General features: G+C 41.4%; 1 protein-coding gene across 1 annotated transcript; it reads right to left on the reverse strand.

Moving 5' to 3' along the window:
- Positions 1–1,757: 1,757 nt before the first annotated feature.
- SLC10A2 (solute carrier family 10 member 2) lies at positions 1,758–10,962 on the reverse strand. Its single transcript, XM_009638563.1, has 6 exons — positions 10,541–10,962; positions 7,292–7,410; positions 6,063–6,151; positions 3,748–3,923; positions 2,968–3,125; positions 1,758–1,891 (listed from the first exon to the last, which is right to left on the reverse strand). Exons 1-6 carry the CDS (start codon positions 10,960–10,962, stop codon positions 1,758–1,760), a joined length of 1,098 nt encoding a protein of 365 aa, XP_009636858.1.
- Between the last annotated feature and the right edge of the window lie 5,772 nt (positions 10,963–16,734).

Consider the following 16,734-nt stretch of genomic DNA (forward strand, 5'->3'; position numbering starts at 1 on the left):
CCTAGCTAACTTCTGCTGCCCATTTCTTGGTGGATGCAGGATAAAGACAATAGCCTTTTTACTTCAGATGTTATAAATAGCAGCTTATGCTTCTCTCAATGAATGCAATGTTTCTTGTTTATGATTCCTCCATAACAGACTTCACTACAGTTTTTTCTGTTTAATCTTCGTTCTATAAAACATAGCACGCCTTGTTACCTGCTAACTCCCGCTAAGTGTTAAACTCCTCCTTGGAGGCTATGACCACTCTGAATTCCCCCCAAAAGCGAAGGAGCTTCGAGCCTCCCCGAACTCAGGAACATTTCAAGACCCTTCCCCCCACATATGGTAGCTAGAAGTACTTGATTCTTTGTTTAATACTGGGCGCATTTCTGCAGCAGTGGAAAGCTACATGTCAAGAACTTAAATTCCACAATTTGAGTTGTGTTTGTAAAAAAACCTGCCACATGAACTCACAACACCTCAGAAGGTCCACCTGAATGTGACAAAGAGGTGTATAGTTTCCATGTGTTGATAGTTGGCTCATTCTTGATTTTTTTTTGTTAGCCAATGTCTCACTTGTTTCATCTGAAGTTCTCTGGATGTTTTCTTTACATAAGAGCTACAGGACTAATGTTACTGAATGTATCCATAAAAAATTACAGCTGCAAAAAATTTACTGCACTGTTTCTCTTAGCATTATACTCATTTTCTCCCCACTCTTAGGACCACTTTCCATATGTACTCTTGAATTTTCAGAGACAAATAACATATGTGTACATCCAATTATTTCTGCCTGTGTTTCATATAATTAAAATCTTAAAGTTATCAACTCCATCAGTGTCTACATGTCACAGACACCTGGCAAGTTCAAATTTATTGAGTTCATAAAATAACAAAAATATATAACCCTCTACAAGCACTATTGTCTCATGTTCACAGTGGTGAAAGTAGTCTTGGATGAATCAGGGACAATTTTGTTCCTTTTCAGTGCAGCAGTTGATAATTTCTTACACTTCCAAAATCTCTGCCTGCTCCTTCGTATACAGCTGTCACACTAAAATTGCTCTAGGCTTACACCCTCAGCTTTGTCTCTCTGTTCATGTTTCCAGCCCCTAAAAGACCCAGACTGAAGGTGCAAAGCTGTTACTTTCTATTGCTTTGGGCAAAAAAATAGAGTCATATAGTACCTTGCACTTGTTAAAACTATAGCTTTAGAATAAATTAATGTTTCAAGCAATTAGTACAGTGCAATGACTTTAGTCTGCCCAGACTGACCTAAATGAAACTTTATTTCATTATTAGCTTGTTCCAATTTCATGGTTGATTCATGTTCAGTGAAAGCCCTCCAGCCTTATCAGACCTTCCACATCAAGTCCTGTTGCTGCGCAGGCACTTTTACAAGATTTCTCTTTGTTTGGTGTGGTGGTTGAAACTAGCAGACGGATTTGCAGGATCATGGGCTGGAGCTGGTAATGCAAATATCTGCTTGGTTTTTTTAGCAATAGCCCACCTTTATTCTGCCTTTCTTTAAATAATAAAACATTAAATATTTTTAGGGAATTAGCTTCAAAACTAGATTCTACAATGGTGGGAGAAACCATGTTCAAGATCAAAGTAGAAATCTTTCATAAGTTAATAATTTTAAAGTCTTACGGTATAATATTAGCAGAACTCCTTTTGTTAAGTATTTCCATAAAGCAACAGCATTTGAAAAAAAGGTTTAAGTAAACTCTACGTCTTATATATTTTCAGCTGGTGGGAACAGAGGTAATTGTCTATTTGGTCTCATTTGATATATATCCTCCATTTGTTTTAGCATGCGATGATGTTGATTTTGGATCCTCTTTTTCTTCTGTTTTCTCGACATCTGTCTTTGCTTTGACCCGGTGTCTTCTGTAAACACGGTAGCCTAGAAATTGGCATATATTTAGTATTAAATAAAGAAATTATAACAATTGCCTGAAAAAGGCACTGTAGTAACCTGTAGCCATGCAACATTTCCCTTTCTTATATTGCTAAAACTTCCCAACACATCCAGACAGTTTCTTTAAACCTATGTTTAATTATTTCATGTCAACAGCACTCATCACTGGAAAAGTGCATCTATAAAATAACAAGGAAAACTTTTTAAATTCTGCATTTGGTGTTTGACTGTTTTGTGCAGTAACTTTTAAAGGTATTGCCTGTCTTCCTTGGAAAGCCTTTGGGCTCTTGGCTGGGTCTGTGGGACTGATCCTTACTTCTACATGAATCCTGTTTGGCAGGAGCTGGGACAAAGTGGTTGCTCGGTCCCCACACTGTTGCCTGCCAGGGCGGTCGGAGTCGGGGCTCTGCCTTGTGGGCTGTGTCCCTGGGGCGGTGCTCTGGTGTTGGGTAAGATGGCTGGTTTGGGAGTGGGAGCTCAATAGTCACATCTGGTTTTAGGTGTTACCAACAGGGGCAAGGTCCCAACCCTAGTAGGTTAGTTGTAGTAGCAGCAGTGCAACTTGTGAGAGGTGCATGTGGGAGGAAAAAGGGACCTTTAGCTCTAATGGAAGATATTTTCTCACATTAGCCATGAAGCTAATGCCTGTTGTCTCAACAGCTGATAGGAGTGGGAGTTTGTGCATGCTTGTGGGAACGGCCCTGCTGGGCAGCTGTGCACACAGGCACCCTGGAACAGTGGAAGAAGATGTGTTTGCCCTGCCTCAGTCAAGGGTAAGAACAATCCTGTGCTCAGTGTATTCTCATGTGCCCAGTTGTAGGTGCTGGAGATCCCCTCCCTTGTGCTGAAAAAAGGGGTCTTCCAAATCTTGAACTGAGCCTTGTATATCCTAGTTTTGTACAGGGCACAACACAGTGGCAAAGTTCAGTAATCATTTGGGTCATTACTATTTTCTATTTGATTATTTTTATCCCTTCTTGTTTTCTCCATATGCATGAAAAACGAGTCTGACAATAATAATTATGATTACAATGCTATAATAGAAAATATCTATACTTTACCTCCTAAAATTAGTCCAGCAAACAACAGCTGGAAAATGCTGTAGATGAGCGGGAAGGTAAACATCAGATCAAGTTGTTCAGGAGTGAATGAGAGCTGTATTATAGCTGAACATAGCTGAGTGTTTTGCATGCCTGTTTCCAGAGACACTGTACGACATCTGAAGGGAATAATAAAAAGACAGTTGTGAAACAGCAGTCTGTGGGTCCTTATGCTTTTTAGTAATCTGTATAAGCAAGAAACATGCAGTAATGAATAACTAAGAAAATGGTATCCTTCAGCCCACATAGTCAACAAAATACTCCGCAAGTCATAAGGCTGTTACCACCACAACACACACAATTTATGTCAGTTCGGCAATTGTAAAGGACTGTGATCCACCCTCAAGCCACATACATGGCACTTACTATCTCCGTCTCTTGCAGTGATGTTCTAAATTGTAGGCTCCTGCATCTTCATGAGGAATCTTACTGCAGTCCCAACCCAATTATAAGCCAGGTCTGTTTCACTCATTCGAAGGGAAAGGAGGAAAGGACATGGGCACACAAGGGGAAGGTGTGTAAAAGATTGGAGGAAATAGTACAGTCAGAATCGGTAAGTAAAAATGTGTACAAGAAAAGTTCTATCTACACATAGTATCCCAGAAATAGAGTTGGGGAATGAGTGACTCTGTAGCATAGCTAATGTTTAGGGAGCGTTCTCAGCATTGGTTAATAATTAAATATAATTTTTTTTCACAGCTGTAAAAAGGCTACAGGTCTTCATCACAGAGAATTCCATACCTGTGCCAAGACAGACCAGCTATGCGGGCCAGAAGGAATCCCAGAGAATACCCAGCTGCTGGAAATATGGTGCCAATGATCCATAATTTGGGTGAAATAATCCAAGAGCCTTTGTAGAGTATTCCCCCAACCACAGCAGTGAGCACGATGAAGATTGCTCCCAAAATGGAACCGATCTGTGAGGGGAGGGAGGAAGGACTTTGTGAATAAGAGACTCCAATTAAATTTAATGGCATCAAACATCACGTCAAACATGCCCATGAGTGTCTCTTGAGTCATTGAAACTTCTTATTAGACATAAACCCTAAAGTTTACAGCAATGTAATTCACAGCCGGCAGACAGATTAGATAGCTGCCATTTTTCCCAAACAGGAGATGTACGATGTACTTCAATGTGTGACTACAGATATAGATCAAGGCACAGCAATAATAGGCATCTATAGCAGATACCTGTAAAACTAGTCTCTTGAGGCCTTGGCTATAATTCTACTTAGAACTGGAGTTTAAAAATAATTTTACAGGTGTGATGTGAGTGAGGAATGGTGCGCCCCTTAGAAAAATTTCCCCAGACTTGTTGGGAACCTGACAGCCTAATAGCTGTATAATGCACTTTTCCTCCCCACTTCTTGGGCAGTCACTCTGGGGCTTAGTATAGCATATGCTAACTAGACGGTAGGTTGTCAGTGATAGGAAATTATTTGCCAAACAGAAGAGTAAATCTTTAATGTGGCTGAAAATTTGTGTTTGAAAGCTGGCTGTGAGCTCGTGTAGCATTTCTACATAGACATAGTCACTGAGTTGATCTTATTTCCTGTGGCTGAATGTAGTGAGATCTTCACTGCTGCTTGCCAAAAAAAGTGATAACTCACTCTATTCTCAATATCCAAGTGAAATGTCTGCCCTTATGGCATATGTTGCCAGGGATCTCACAGGCAGGCTTCTGGGGCTATGCTTAGGGGAATCAATTTTCAGGTTAAACATGTATTCCCATTGAACTGGCTTCATCAGTCTTTGGCTGAAGCCTTTCTAAGAGCACTGAGTGAACAAATACTTTTGTTTGACTGAGCTATTAAGGACATGCACCTAGAAAGAAGAAACATGGTCTAGCCATAACAAGCTCTTCTATTTCACCTGGCGCACTGTCTTTGTACTCTTATCTCCATTTCTCACTATATGGACCTTAATCTGACAGCTACGGCTCAGTCTTCACTTGATGCTTCGTTGTCCTACATAAAGCAAACTGTCAAGGGACCCTACTGCAGGTTGCTCACCCACTCGGTTAGAAAGAGGATGAAAAGATGTTTTGCTGAGAGATAAAGTAGAATTTCTTTTCATGCGAGTTCATGTCCATGCTATTCACTTAACTGATTAAAAAGGAGTAGTACGGTTTTGAAACCAGCAGTCAATAGTATCCAGGTTCATAAGTAAGCTGTGCGGGCATTTGAAAATACAACAAAATAAGCTAACAGTTTAAGAGAACAAATTGACTTAAAAGGACCTTATTTGTGTGCTATGCTTCCTGAACTGACAACAGAGAAATTAAAACAAAGAATAGGTAGAATAACAAGTTGCCAGATTAGTTTTCTTTAAGAAAATTTAGAAAATATAGGTGTTAACTAAGAATGGTTAACAAAGGCCTAGGGTACTCAGCATGTCTGACCTTCACTTTAAATCCTAATGTTCAGAAAGATGAATTTGCTGTTAACATTAGATACAGCTAGGTTGTCATTATTATTATTATTTTGGTGAGAATAGTTTTTGCCAAAACCCCCATACTTTTGATGCATCTCAAAATACCTTGCAAAGGTAGATTAATTTTGTGAATAGTTTTGTTAGATTTTTTAACATTTTTTGGAACATTTTCAATTTTTTTTTAATAAAAATTGTCTTTATACTCAAAATTGCACCAAAAAATCAATAAAATAATTTAAAAGTAGAAGGTGTTTTTTTGATCCAGAATGTTTTAAGTTTTTATTATTTTGCAGAGAAAAACTGCTTCCAGTTGACCTGAACGATTTTCCTTCCAATTTCAGTTTGCGTTATAAACTGAACTCAATTACTAACATAGTTGTAGCCAATGACAAAAGTAAGCTCTTTGGATAATGATGGTTTCTAATAATGTATGCAACCCATGCATGTTTGTGCAGGGGGAAGGCAATACACTTCCCCAGCGTCTCATTTGTTTTCTGCTGAAAACTTCCTGGCTCTTATGAAGTCAGATACTAATACTATGAATAGCAATGTACTGCTTCAGTGGTGCCACTGATTCCATAATTTGTCCGTAATTACTAATGCTTCAGCCTTATATATCCTACCTTAAGTATGATTTTTGCTTTACCAGGCCATTTGTGGTTAACATATATTCCAAATGAAACAGGAATTACAAGAGCTACCAGTGAAATTCCTGTAAAAAAGAAGAGAGAAGTTAAGCCCACGTATTGCGCAGAAGTTCACGACAGGAGGACAGACACCATGCAGAGCGGATGGGGGTACAGAGCAAGCCTTCAGAGGATGGTTCTGGTATATGCACCCCAGAGCATGCATGCACGCTTTACCCGCACCTGCCCATTTGCTTTTCTATAGAGTCTGTTATCTTTGGCAGCCTGCTGAAGTAATTGCCATTCTGCTGAGCTACATGCTCATTCACCTGCATCAGAAAGGCAGACAGAAATTTGAGTGTGCTAATCATCACTATCCTGTGATGTGAGTAGCTATATTAAATGTTCATTTTGTCTGCAGGTGTTTCGCTACTGTACCATATCAACAACCCGTTTAGAGCTTCTTTTGTTTTGGCCTCCCCCCTCCAGTATTTATTTTGAAAGCACAAGCAATGTATGTGATTTTTTTTTTCCCCAGGACAATGGGAAATTAAATTGAAGAATATGAAAATGACTCTGCTGGTTTTAAAGATTAGCACAACATGGAATGGCACTTGATAAGCACTAGGGCCACAGCTTTGCAAAGCACTGGATCGTGTATTTCCAACTACTTTGACTATTTTCTCTTTGTAGCTGGATGAGATTTACGACAGGAAGTCAAATGAAGCCACTCCTGCCAGTCGAGATTGCAGCGTTTCAAAGAGACTCAGCAGTTTTAATCACTTGCTTAACTATCCACGTGTGCTTAAGTACTTTGCCAGATTATGGCCTCAGCGCTTAGTACTTTGCAGGATTGTGCCTTAAAGCTGCTACAAACACTTTCATCCAGGGGAAGCAGCTATTCCTGTACAAATTATTCTATAGCCTTATGCAGTACCATGCAGGTCTCCAAACCATTTGGAAAGAAAAGCATGCACAATCTCATGATAAATATCTGTACAATATTTACAATGACTTCACGTCTCTGTTCTGCAGAGCTGTGGATGACGTGAAGTGATCTAGGTACCTAATTCCCATGGAAGTTATTGGAAAGTAGGAGGACGAATATTTTTAAAAACCTGGAGTAATTTTTTCCTGACAGCAGAATGATGGTATAAAGGTGGTTGTTACTAGAGGGAGGATAAAGAAGAAAGTCAGAAGGGAAAGTACTGGTTCACTGGACTCACCAATGCTGTCGTAGGGGAGTACAATTGCATTAGAATCGGTCCATATCTTGGTGTAAACAAAGAGGCAAAGTGGCATCATTCCCATTGCAAGCAGTGTGGAGCAAGTTGTCATGCTGATGCTGCAAAGAAATTGGTTAGAGTCACAGTTCATCTCGTGCTAGCCTATAGTCTTTCTCATTTTCTTATTACGAATTCACAGCTTATGAAATGTTGGGCAAGATATGCTGCTGGCTACAGTCAATTTATCCTGTATATCAGGCTAGAAAAAAGCTAAATGGAAGGAATGGCTTCTGCTGAAAAGAAGGGAACATAAAATATCAACGTGTTCTGCAGCCAGAGAACAATAACTTTCCGTGCAAATGAGGCAGTCAGACAGGCGGCTATCGGGAGTCTGTCTGCATGCTGCCGTCCCGGCTGGCTTTGGAGAGAGCGGCAAGCTGGACAGGGTCAGATGGACGTCAAATGGAGCTTTCCATTATACCAGCAGTTCTAGAGTGTTAAAATTTCACTCCAAAGTCAACAGGCTAAACCAAAAATATTTCATCATCTAGTATGTGTGATGTAATAAAATTCCCTTTTCTGGCTTGCTTTGCTCTAGGCCAAAAAGCAGGTGCTGAGAATTACTCAGTGAAGCTGAGCATAAGTATTGTTGCTTCCTTGGTTTGTGCAAAGACATTTCTGTTTTAAAATATAAAGTCTTGAATCCATGAGGCCTGATACACCTTGTACTGAAAGATGCATTCTGCTACAGGAATGAAGGAGGAGAAAAAGGCAAGAAAGCTAAAAAAAGGAGGAAATTCTCAGAATCTGAGCAGGAAAAATTATGCCTACAAATCACACTCCTCTGACATAAAAATAATGAGAGTGGCTTCTAGTTAAGGGACTTTGGAAACTTCCTTATGAGCCTCACTTCTGATTTCTGTTTCGCTTGCCCTCAGAAAAGGGACTACTGACCCTGTCCCACATACTGGGCAGATCCAGAGAAATCTAGAGCAATTAATACAGAAACCACAGGAATGTTAATACAGAAACCACAGGAATATGTGCATTAATTTTGGTTCCTGTCACTCTCTGCTTCAGAGTCGTTGAATACAACTTTGTAGGAGCCTCTGGCAAGAGATTTCCTACACACAGAGAAAAAAGAGCCATGGGCTACAATTAAGGTCAGGTGAAGCCCCAGATGTATAAAAGAGCTTATTTTTCCTGCCTCCATATTTCCTACATCTTTGTACTGTCCCTGTATCTACATCCTGCTCCAAGGTCTGCACGTTCTCTAACCCCAGTCCCTGTGCTTGCAGGAGCTCCCAGGGGAGCTGTGGAGGAGAGCAGTTGGTGTTTCAGAAGCAGTTGTTCTTGTGAAATATCAAGAGACGTCAATACTAGATGTCCCTACGGGAAGCTTTGGACTGAGTTACTGTTACCCAGTTACATCTGGGTCTGAGTTACTAAGAAAGGTATAAAACCTCATACTTCACCTCCCTGTGATAAAATAAACAGTAGGAAATTAATTCCAGCTCTAACTTGTGGTCTATTTGCACTGGGGTGTTTTGAAGCAGGGCTGTAGACAATGGCGATGGGTCATCATGCATAAACATAAAATATTATCAATTAAAACCAAAACCTTGTCTGATATGGTGGGCAGGCTTTCTATAATACTGTGCTGGCTCTGGAAACCAGCCAAGCTACTTATGCTGTTACTCTTCTGTCAGGCACTGAAGATGCTTGCATTGCAGTCTCTGCTGTACCTCCCATATCCTCTGGTCCCTGCATTATTACCACAAAGGTACTGATAAAAAGCCTTTGACTTCATAAGGTAAAGGTCTTTAACTAAAGAATAACCTTTTATAGGTATTTTCAATTTACTTCACCCTCTGCCAGCATCATGGGATATAAACCCCACTCATATTTATAGCATCATCAGTTCGTATTTTTATCATTGATGTCAGTGGCATGACTCTGAACATATGGAGCTGACAAAGCATAGTTTAGCTCAGTGTATTTTTCCAAGGAAAGATTAGGTCAGAATTTCAGGCTTGTGATGGATATCTTTCTGTCTGTGGTTTCTTAGACTTGCATTCATTGAAATTAAGTATCGTACAAGTTCCTAGTATCATAGGACTTTCCTCCACAGTAAGAAAGTTGGTGATTAGCAGAGCTGACCTCATACATAATTTGAAAGCTGGTATTGCATTAACACCTGTATGTGACAGAAAAGTTCACTATTTTCAAAGGATGGAAAAAATGGCATGTTATATATGTTAACATTCTTAGTCTATTCGCCCTAGCTCCACATCTTTCTTACTTCTATTATTTTTTCCTTTTCTAGTTCAGACTGGCATATGATAAATTGGATGAAGTTTTCAATTTATGTTACTCTGTGGAAAACAGAGAAATGATCCCCTTTCTTTTAGAGCAAAGTAATCAGGATATAAAAATTTGGAATTTGCATGAAGAGTAGGGTTCACTTCTCCCGTGTGTTTGATGCCCTAGGCCATGCCAGGTGCCTGACATATCTGTTTCTGAGTTCAGAACACCCTGTCACCGAGACCATCACACTTAGCCACAAAGGAGTTTTTTCATTGCCCCCAATATACAGGGGGGCCTTAGTCAGTGGCTTCTAGCCTGTAAAACTCCCTCAGTTTGAAGACTTTGCAGAAGGTGCCAGGAGCAGATAGAATTACTGCAAGTGATTTTCATTTGTATTAGTTCCCAAAGAGAAAATCTATGCCTGTCTATTCATTGTATAGAACACAAAAGGAAGGAAAATATTTTTCCACAGGTGGTCTTTTTCAAGAAACATTACTTCGAGAACAATTGTATTGCCACTATTTTGTAGGGAGGGTCCAGATCCTAAAATCATTTGGTGGCGTTTTTTTTTTTTTTATGGCTCAGGATCTTGGGAGAAACAAAATCACAAAAGTAGTTCTAACCTGGAAAAGATTTCATAATCCTTAGTATCGTAGCAGTCTTCTTAGATGCTGTTTTCTGCAGGTTCTGAAGATTTATAGTAAAGACTTTTCTAAAATACACACTTCTGTTGTGCTAGCTTCCTCATTAATTCTTAATGAACCAAGGATACTTGCTATTCTGCTTATATTTACTGCTATTACAGTAACTAAACATCTTTACCAGAGGAAAGCTCCACCATGCATGGGCCAGGAAGCTAAGAAAAAATCAGACAGTCCTTTTCAATATTAAGTTTACAATGTAAAAAGCCAGATGAACTACTTAGAGAATGGCTGCTCTTACCTTAGGTCCATGTCTCCATCCACCCAGTAGGCGATGACATTGGAGGCTGTGCCCCCTGGACAGCATCCGATGATCAGCACCACAACAGCTTGGATAGGAAGCACGTTAAAAATCACAGACAGCAAGAAGGCTGTGAGAGGCATAATTCCAAACTGGCAAAGGAAACCCACAAAAATACCCCAGGGTCTTTTTACATGGCCCCAGAATTTCTTAAGTTCCACATTGCAACCCATGGAGAACATCACCAAAGCCAGCATGATTGTTAGAACAGTGCTTAAAATTGTGCTCAAAACTACATTAAAATCATCTTCTGGTAAAACACAAGATGTGCCACTGCAAATAGTAGCATTTGCTGGACAAGCTGTGGAGTTTTCTGCCAAAGACCTAAGGTTAAATTGCCGGGAAAGAAGGTATGTCTGCATTTTGAAATGCAGAACTGCTCAGTATATCCAAGGCAAACTTTCAAGCCTGTGTAAATGGTTGTTTGTCAGTGACTCCTTTTAAATGATCCAGGAAGCAATAAAGTGCAATAATTCTTGAACACTCTTGCTATTCTTGAGGGGTTTGGCACACTGCTGATTCACATAGTTATAAAAGTTGCACTTGCTCTGTATGGTGACAATTAATCATTTATTCATATGATAATGAGGAATCCCACGTCAAGAGAATAGCTGTGTTAATATTTAAGAGTGTAAAGCAGGTTTGTGGTGTAGCTGAGCACATGAAATGAAAACCTCAGGAGGAAGACAAAGTTTAGATTTCGTTCTTTGAATTGCTTGCATGCCTTCAGGAGAGCTGCCCATGCACGCACCGTCACTGGCATTACAAGGGTCTGCGGGGTGAGCGACCGAGACACAAGAAAGCACAAATAGAGGTCCTGAGCTAGGATTTGAAGCAGCAACTCTTGCTAAGTGATGCAGCATTCACCGTGATACACAGGCTCATTTGAATGTGGTGGGATCCTCATTGGGTTGTGTTTCTAGTAGAATAAAAGTTATGACTGGTGTACAGCGATAACTCTACCATAGGGCTGCATGCATATCTGTGTCACTTTTGGCTCCTAAATGCAACTTTTAGGTAATCTTTCTGAATCCTTCTCAGCTTCCACGTAATCCTGAAGATGGTGAGGATCCCTGGCTGCAAAGTTTCCAGTGATGCAGTCTGCTAAAACGTTGCCTGTATTTTTGGTTTTGGAACATGGAGAAACGCTGCTGCCCTGACAACTCCACATTCCTCCAGCCTGGGCACTGGGTGACCACTTGGTGGCTGCTCTTCCCTGCTTGTGTCTCGAATTGCTCTCAGCTGTGTCCACCTCGAGCTCATCAGCTGGGGAAGAGAGGAGAGGGGAAGGGAGGGAGGGGAGCAAGGGATCATGGGCTGTGCTTATTCGGGCAGTGTGGAGATTTATGGTCCTCCTGGCGCCTTCTGCCAGGAGAGGCTGGTGCAGTCACGCTTTGCTCCAGCTTGGGCTGGAAACAGCGGGTGGTGAGAGGAGGAGTGTGGGGTGGCGAGGGTAGAGAACGAAGGAGACGCGTTTTCTGAGCCAAGCTTGGGGAGCGGGGATTAGGGCAGTGGGCTGGTGTGCTGTTGTGGAGCCATAGTCCCCAGCCAAAGCCAACTGCATCCCCTTCAGCACAGCAACACATTCAGCATCCACACTGGGGGGCAAGGGTGCAGGTCACCTTATTTGCCTGTTGTGGCACGAAGATTAGGAGACAGGTTTCTTGTGAATGGCTTTGGTGTGGCTTGTTCTCTGTCATCCCCATGGCTCGAAAAGGATGAGAGGCTGAGGCTGGGTAGCTTCCCTGGGATCCCTTTGGGGTCTTAAAGCTCTAGGATGGGCACTGGCTATGCTGTATGGCGTGGCTAACAGCTTGTTTGTACGTGGCAGCAGAGGAACTTTGCAGCATCCTCAGTGTATTTGCCTCCTGCTGTGTGTCCTTGTTCTCCCTTCCCCTGCCTTTATTCACCTCCTTCTCTCACCTGTGCTTTCCTGTGGAAAAACATCATGTATCAGTCAGCGCTTAGATATCTTTACTGTGCTTATTGCCCTACTAGGTGGATGCAGTGCAAATATTAATGCACCAGATATCAGAATAACCTTGTGCCACTGATATTCTGTAAGAGAAAAGAAGGCACGAGACCAGCCAGGTGAGTTCTTTGAGCCAAAACAACAGCAGCAATAGCAACAAGAACAAAACACAACAACAAAACACATACAGGATACCTGAATCTCAGTTATCAAGTTTTCAAAAGCCTACCAAAGTAACTGAGTTTTTTAGTTGGTCAAAGGTTTACCCCTCGGGCTTCTGGGAACTGGGAATGTTTTCAAGGGAAGAATTTTGATGCTTCTTCACCTGTACCCAAGCTTTGGGGCAGAATTAGCTTCAAGTGTAGATCTTAGACCAAAATCACATCTGAAACGTAAAGTGCAATTGATGCCCTCCAAACATATTCAGTTTTCAAGACAGAAATATTTTTTACTAGGGTAACATGCTAAGACATATTTATCTTCAGAAAGCAAGACTCCCACTGAAAGCCTCAGCATTTTGTGCCTAACCTCACTGCGCAAAATGATAGGCATTGCTATTTTTTTTTTTTTTTTGTACTTTAAACTGCTAACCATTGAGGGGCAGCTGACTGCATTAAAAGGGATTTCCCAGCATGCTCAGATGGCACCTGTTTCTTTGCAAGGGGGTCAGCTATATGGCTGTATCTCCTAAGTCACTGTTGGGTGCCTGATGGGATAATGTCAGAGTAGCTCTATCCTCCCAGGCAGCTGGCAACTCCTACCCTGTGATTAGTGCCTGTCCTGGTTTTGGCTGGGATCGAGCTAATTTTCTTCCTAGTAGCTGGTATAGCCCTGTGTTTTGGATTTAGGATGAGAATAATGTGATAACACACTGATGGTTTAGTTATTGCTAAGTAGTGCTTACACTAAATCAAGGACTTTTCAGTGTCTCATGCCCTGCCAGTGAGAAGCTGGGAGGGGGCACAGCCTGGACAGCCGACCCAAACTGGCCGAAGGGATATTCCAGACCATATGATGTCATGCTCAGGATATAAACTGGGGGAAGTTGGCCGGGCAGCAGCGATTGCTGCTCCGGGATGGGCTGGGCATTGGCCGGTGGGTGGTGAGCAGTTGCATCCCTTGGTTTTCCTGGCTTTTGTTCCTCTCTCTCTTTAGTTGTTTTCCTTTTCATTACAAATTATTATTATTATTATTATTATTATATTAAGCTGTTCTTATCTGAACCCAAAAGTTTTCTCACTTTTACTTTTCCAGTTCTCTCCCACCTCCCACTGCGAGGGGGAGTAAGTGAGCGGCTGTGTGGGGCTTAGTTGCTGGCCGGAGTTAAGCCACAGCAGTGCCACATCTGTGTGATTATGATATGTCTAATAGAACAAGGAGCAAGGTAAAAAAGAGCAGATGAAAGGAAGAGACAGCTACAAGATCTCTGCATGGCAGAAAACCTATCCTCCTTATTACACTTGCTTTCAAACAGAATATTTTAGGAGCTTTTATTTTTCAATACAAGTCTTTTAAAGGGCTAGTTAGTCCTTAAAAACACACCTGTAACAACATTTTCTGTAAAACCTGTATCAGAGTCTAGGTTTGCCCTTGGACTTGCTTCTCATTGAAATGAAAATTTTTGACTAGAGCATCTTGAAATCTCCAACAAGCCTCAGGGCTAGTGGTGACTTTCCTAGGCCTGTGGTGCCTTGGGAACCCGGGGTGAGTGGTTTGAGAAAGGAGGCGAGGGATCTCCAACTCGCAGTGGCTATTCCTCAGGCAGAGCCTGATGCAGGGACTTGCTTTCTCCTCCTCCCTTCCCCTGCCAAGCCTGTGCCTTAGCTGTGACGGGGTGCTCAATCCGAAACAGCACAGATGAAGTGTCCCGGCTGTTGGTCTCCAGCCTCTGCTGAGAGATAAGAGTGTCCATCTCTCATTTTTGAGCTTGACTTCTGGAAATGGAGTAGGAGACCTTCCTGCTCAGGCTTTGGGCTCGACTGAGGACAAACGGGACATCAGCTATTCACCTGCGTGGCCCTGTGGGTCAGTGGGTTGTGTATATGTAATTGGTACTTATTGCTAGGTTTGCCTTCGTCTTTTCACCTCTACTGTAAAAGGGACGGTTCTGAGTCATTAGTTCACCAGCTAACCGTATAAAACCTTAGATCACAAAAAACCCTCTCTGGAAACAGAACTGAGTCCTTCTGAATTCAACTTATTATTAGTCTGACAATGCCACAGTTTAGCACAGATGCTAATACCTATTTCAAGAAATCCTCATGTGTTGTTGGGGAACTAAAACCATATCCAAGACATTGAAATATTTATAGGCACATTTAAAAAGTTGGTATGTTGCAGGAGGTACAATGTTATCATGAAGTCAGGTGGCTTTCTCAGGAGAGCTGGATTTCAAACATTCCTCTGGATGGTTTTTCTTTTTACAGTGTGCTGCTGGGATTTAATCCACATGCAGGATAATGGAAGCAAATAGATCAACACCTCCAAATTTGGCTGCTCTCTCTAAGCTTCCCTGACATCCTCAGGGAAAGCTGCATTTCAGACACAGTTGCCAGAGGTACTGAGCTGTACAGCTTCTGTTTTATTGCCTGTTTTCCACCTGGGTTATGGTGCTTAACTGGTGAGATGGACTATGTACTGCTCTGTGAACCCAACTGGCATCTTTTGCCTGTTCCTGCTGCGCGGTGTTATTCAGTGTGATTTTAAGCATTTGTCACTGATGTTCAGAGAAGCTTTCTTTCGGCAGTGAGCCTGGTGGCATTTTGGTGATGATTAACATGCCCAGTCTGATTCTGGATGGTGCCTGTCAGCATACCTCAAGAATGAAAACAATCAATACTTAAATAGAGAAATACCAGCCTAGCTGTATGTTTGCATCCCAAAACTACCAAATTTCTGTATCCTGAATTGTCTTCTTGAATATTTGTGGTGATGAGGTTGCCAGCTTGTGCAAGTGAGCTTAGCGTCACTTCAGCAAACAAACCCAGGCAGATGAAACCTGTAAGGATCTGTCCCTGTGCTGACAATTAGATAATTGATTTATCCATTAACTCAAGCAGTTACAAAACGTGAAGAGTAGTAAGTGCTTACGGACCCCTGCCCTGGGAGAGACAATTTAACAGTTTGTCTTTTATGGCTGTCTGGTGCTTATTTCTGTGATGTTTCTCTTAATGAGACTTATGAATCTTCCCTGTCTGCTTAATTCGGACTCTGAGATGCTTCTTAGTATATTTATGTCTTGGTTAGAGGAACCTTTTCTTTCAGATAATTGATTTCCTAAAGGCAATTACCTGCTTTTTACCACCATCTTTAAAAGAGAGAAGCACATATGCCTAGTGTTGGTGATCTTGTTTATAACTTTAGAATAACTATAGATGGAAGATTTTTTTGTTTGTTTCTTTGGAAAAAGTTGTACTACATGATTAGAAGTTTGTAGAGGGCATTAAGAAGAGAAAATCTCCATGGAATAACAAGAGAGAAGATTATGACATTAAAATACATGTAGCTCAGGATAGCTTCCTAAAGAATACTGGACAGTCAGCTGTAAAGCTGTCTTACTGAATCCTTAAATTTACATTTTTACATTTCACTGTCTGGTGCATACATCTACATCTTGCCTGTTAGACTCTTGAGCTGAGTCTCAAATGAAACATCGAGGGCATGGGTGCTCTTGCATTTGGTTGTTGATGAACTCATCTGGGGAAAAAAACCTGATGTGTTACGTACTTGGATTACAGGCAAATTTAGCTTGCTGGTGTACTAGCCCTGAGAGATGCACCTTACACCCATGGCTGAACTCCTGCACACACCGAGTAGTTGCTTTGGGGGATATGGTTCTGCTATGATTTGTCAGAACTCTAAATACTGTGTGTGTAAGGAGAAATACATACTGCATTTGTATTTTCTGAGAGATTTCAACCTTGCCTATCTAAATCATGACAGAAAGTGTAATCTTTCGGTGTACCCATCTTCAGTAGCCAAATGCAAGCATTTTCAATAGAATGGAACATCTCATCCCAAAAGTGCATAGTTACTATGCAACTGCAGGTAAGAGCATGCAAAAGCCTTAGACTTTGAAGAACTACGCTCTTTTCTGATATGGTATGAAGGGAAATCTGCACTTCCATGCTGTTCAGCAAGTACTGTCTGCTATGAGACAAAT

The sequence above is a fragment of the Egretta garzetta genome, unplaced genomic scaffold (genome assembly GCF_000687185.1).
Source record: "Egretta garzetta isolate BGI_Z169 unplaced genomic scaffold, ASM68718v1 scaffold645, whole genome shotgun sequence".
Lineage (NCBI taxonomy): Eukaryota > Metazoa > Chordata > Aves > Pelecaniformes > Ardeidae > Egretta > Egretta garzetta.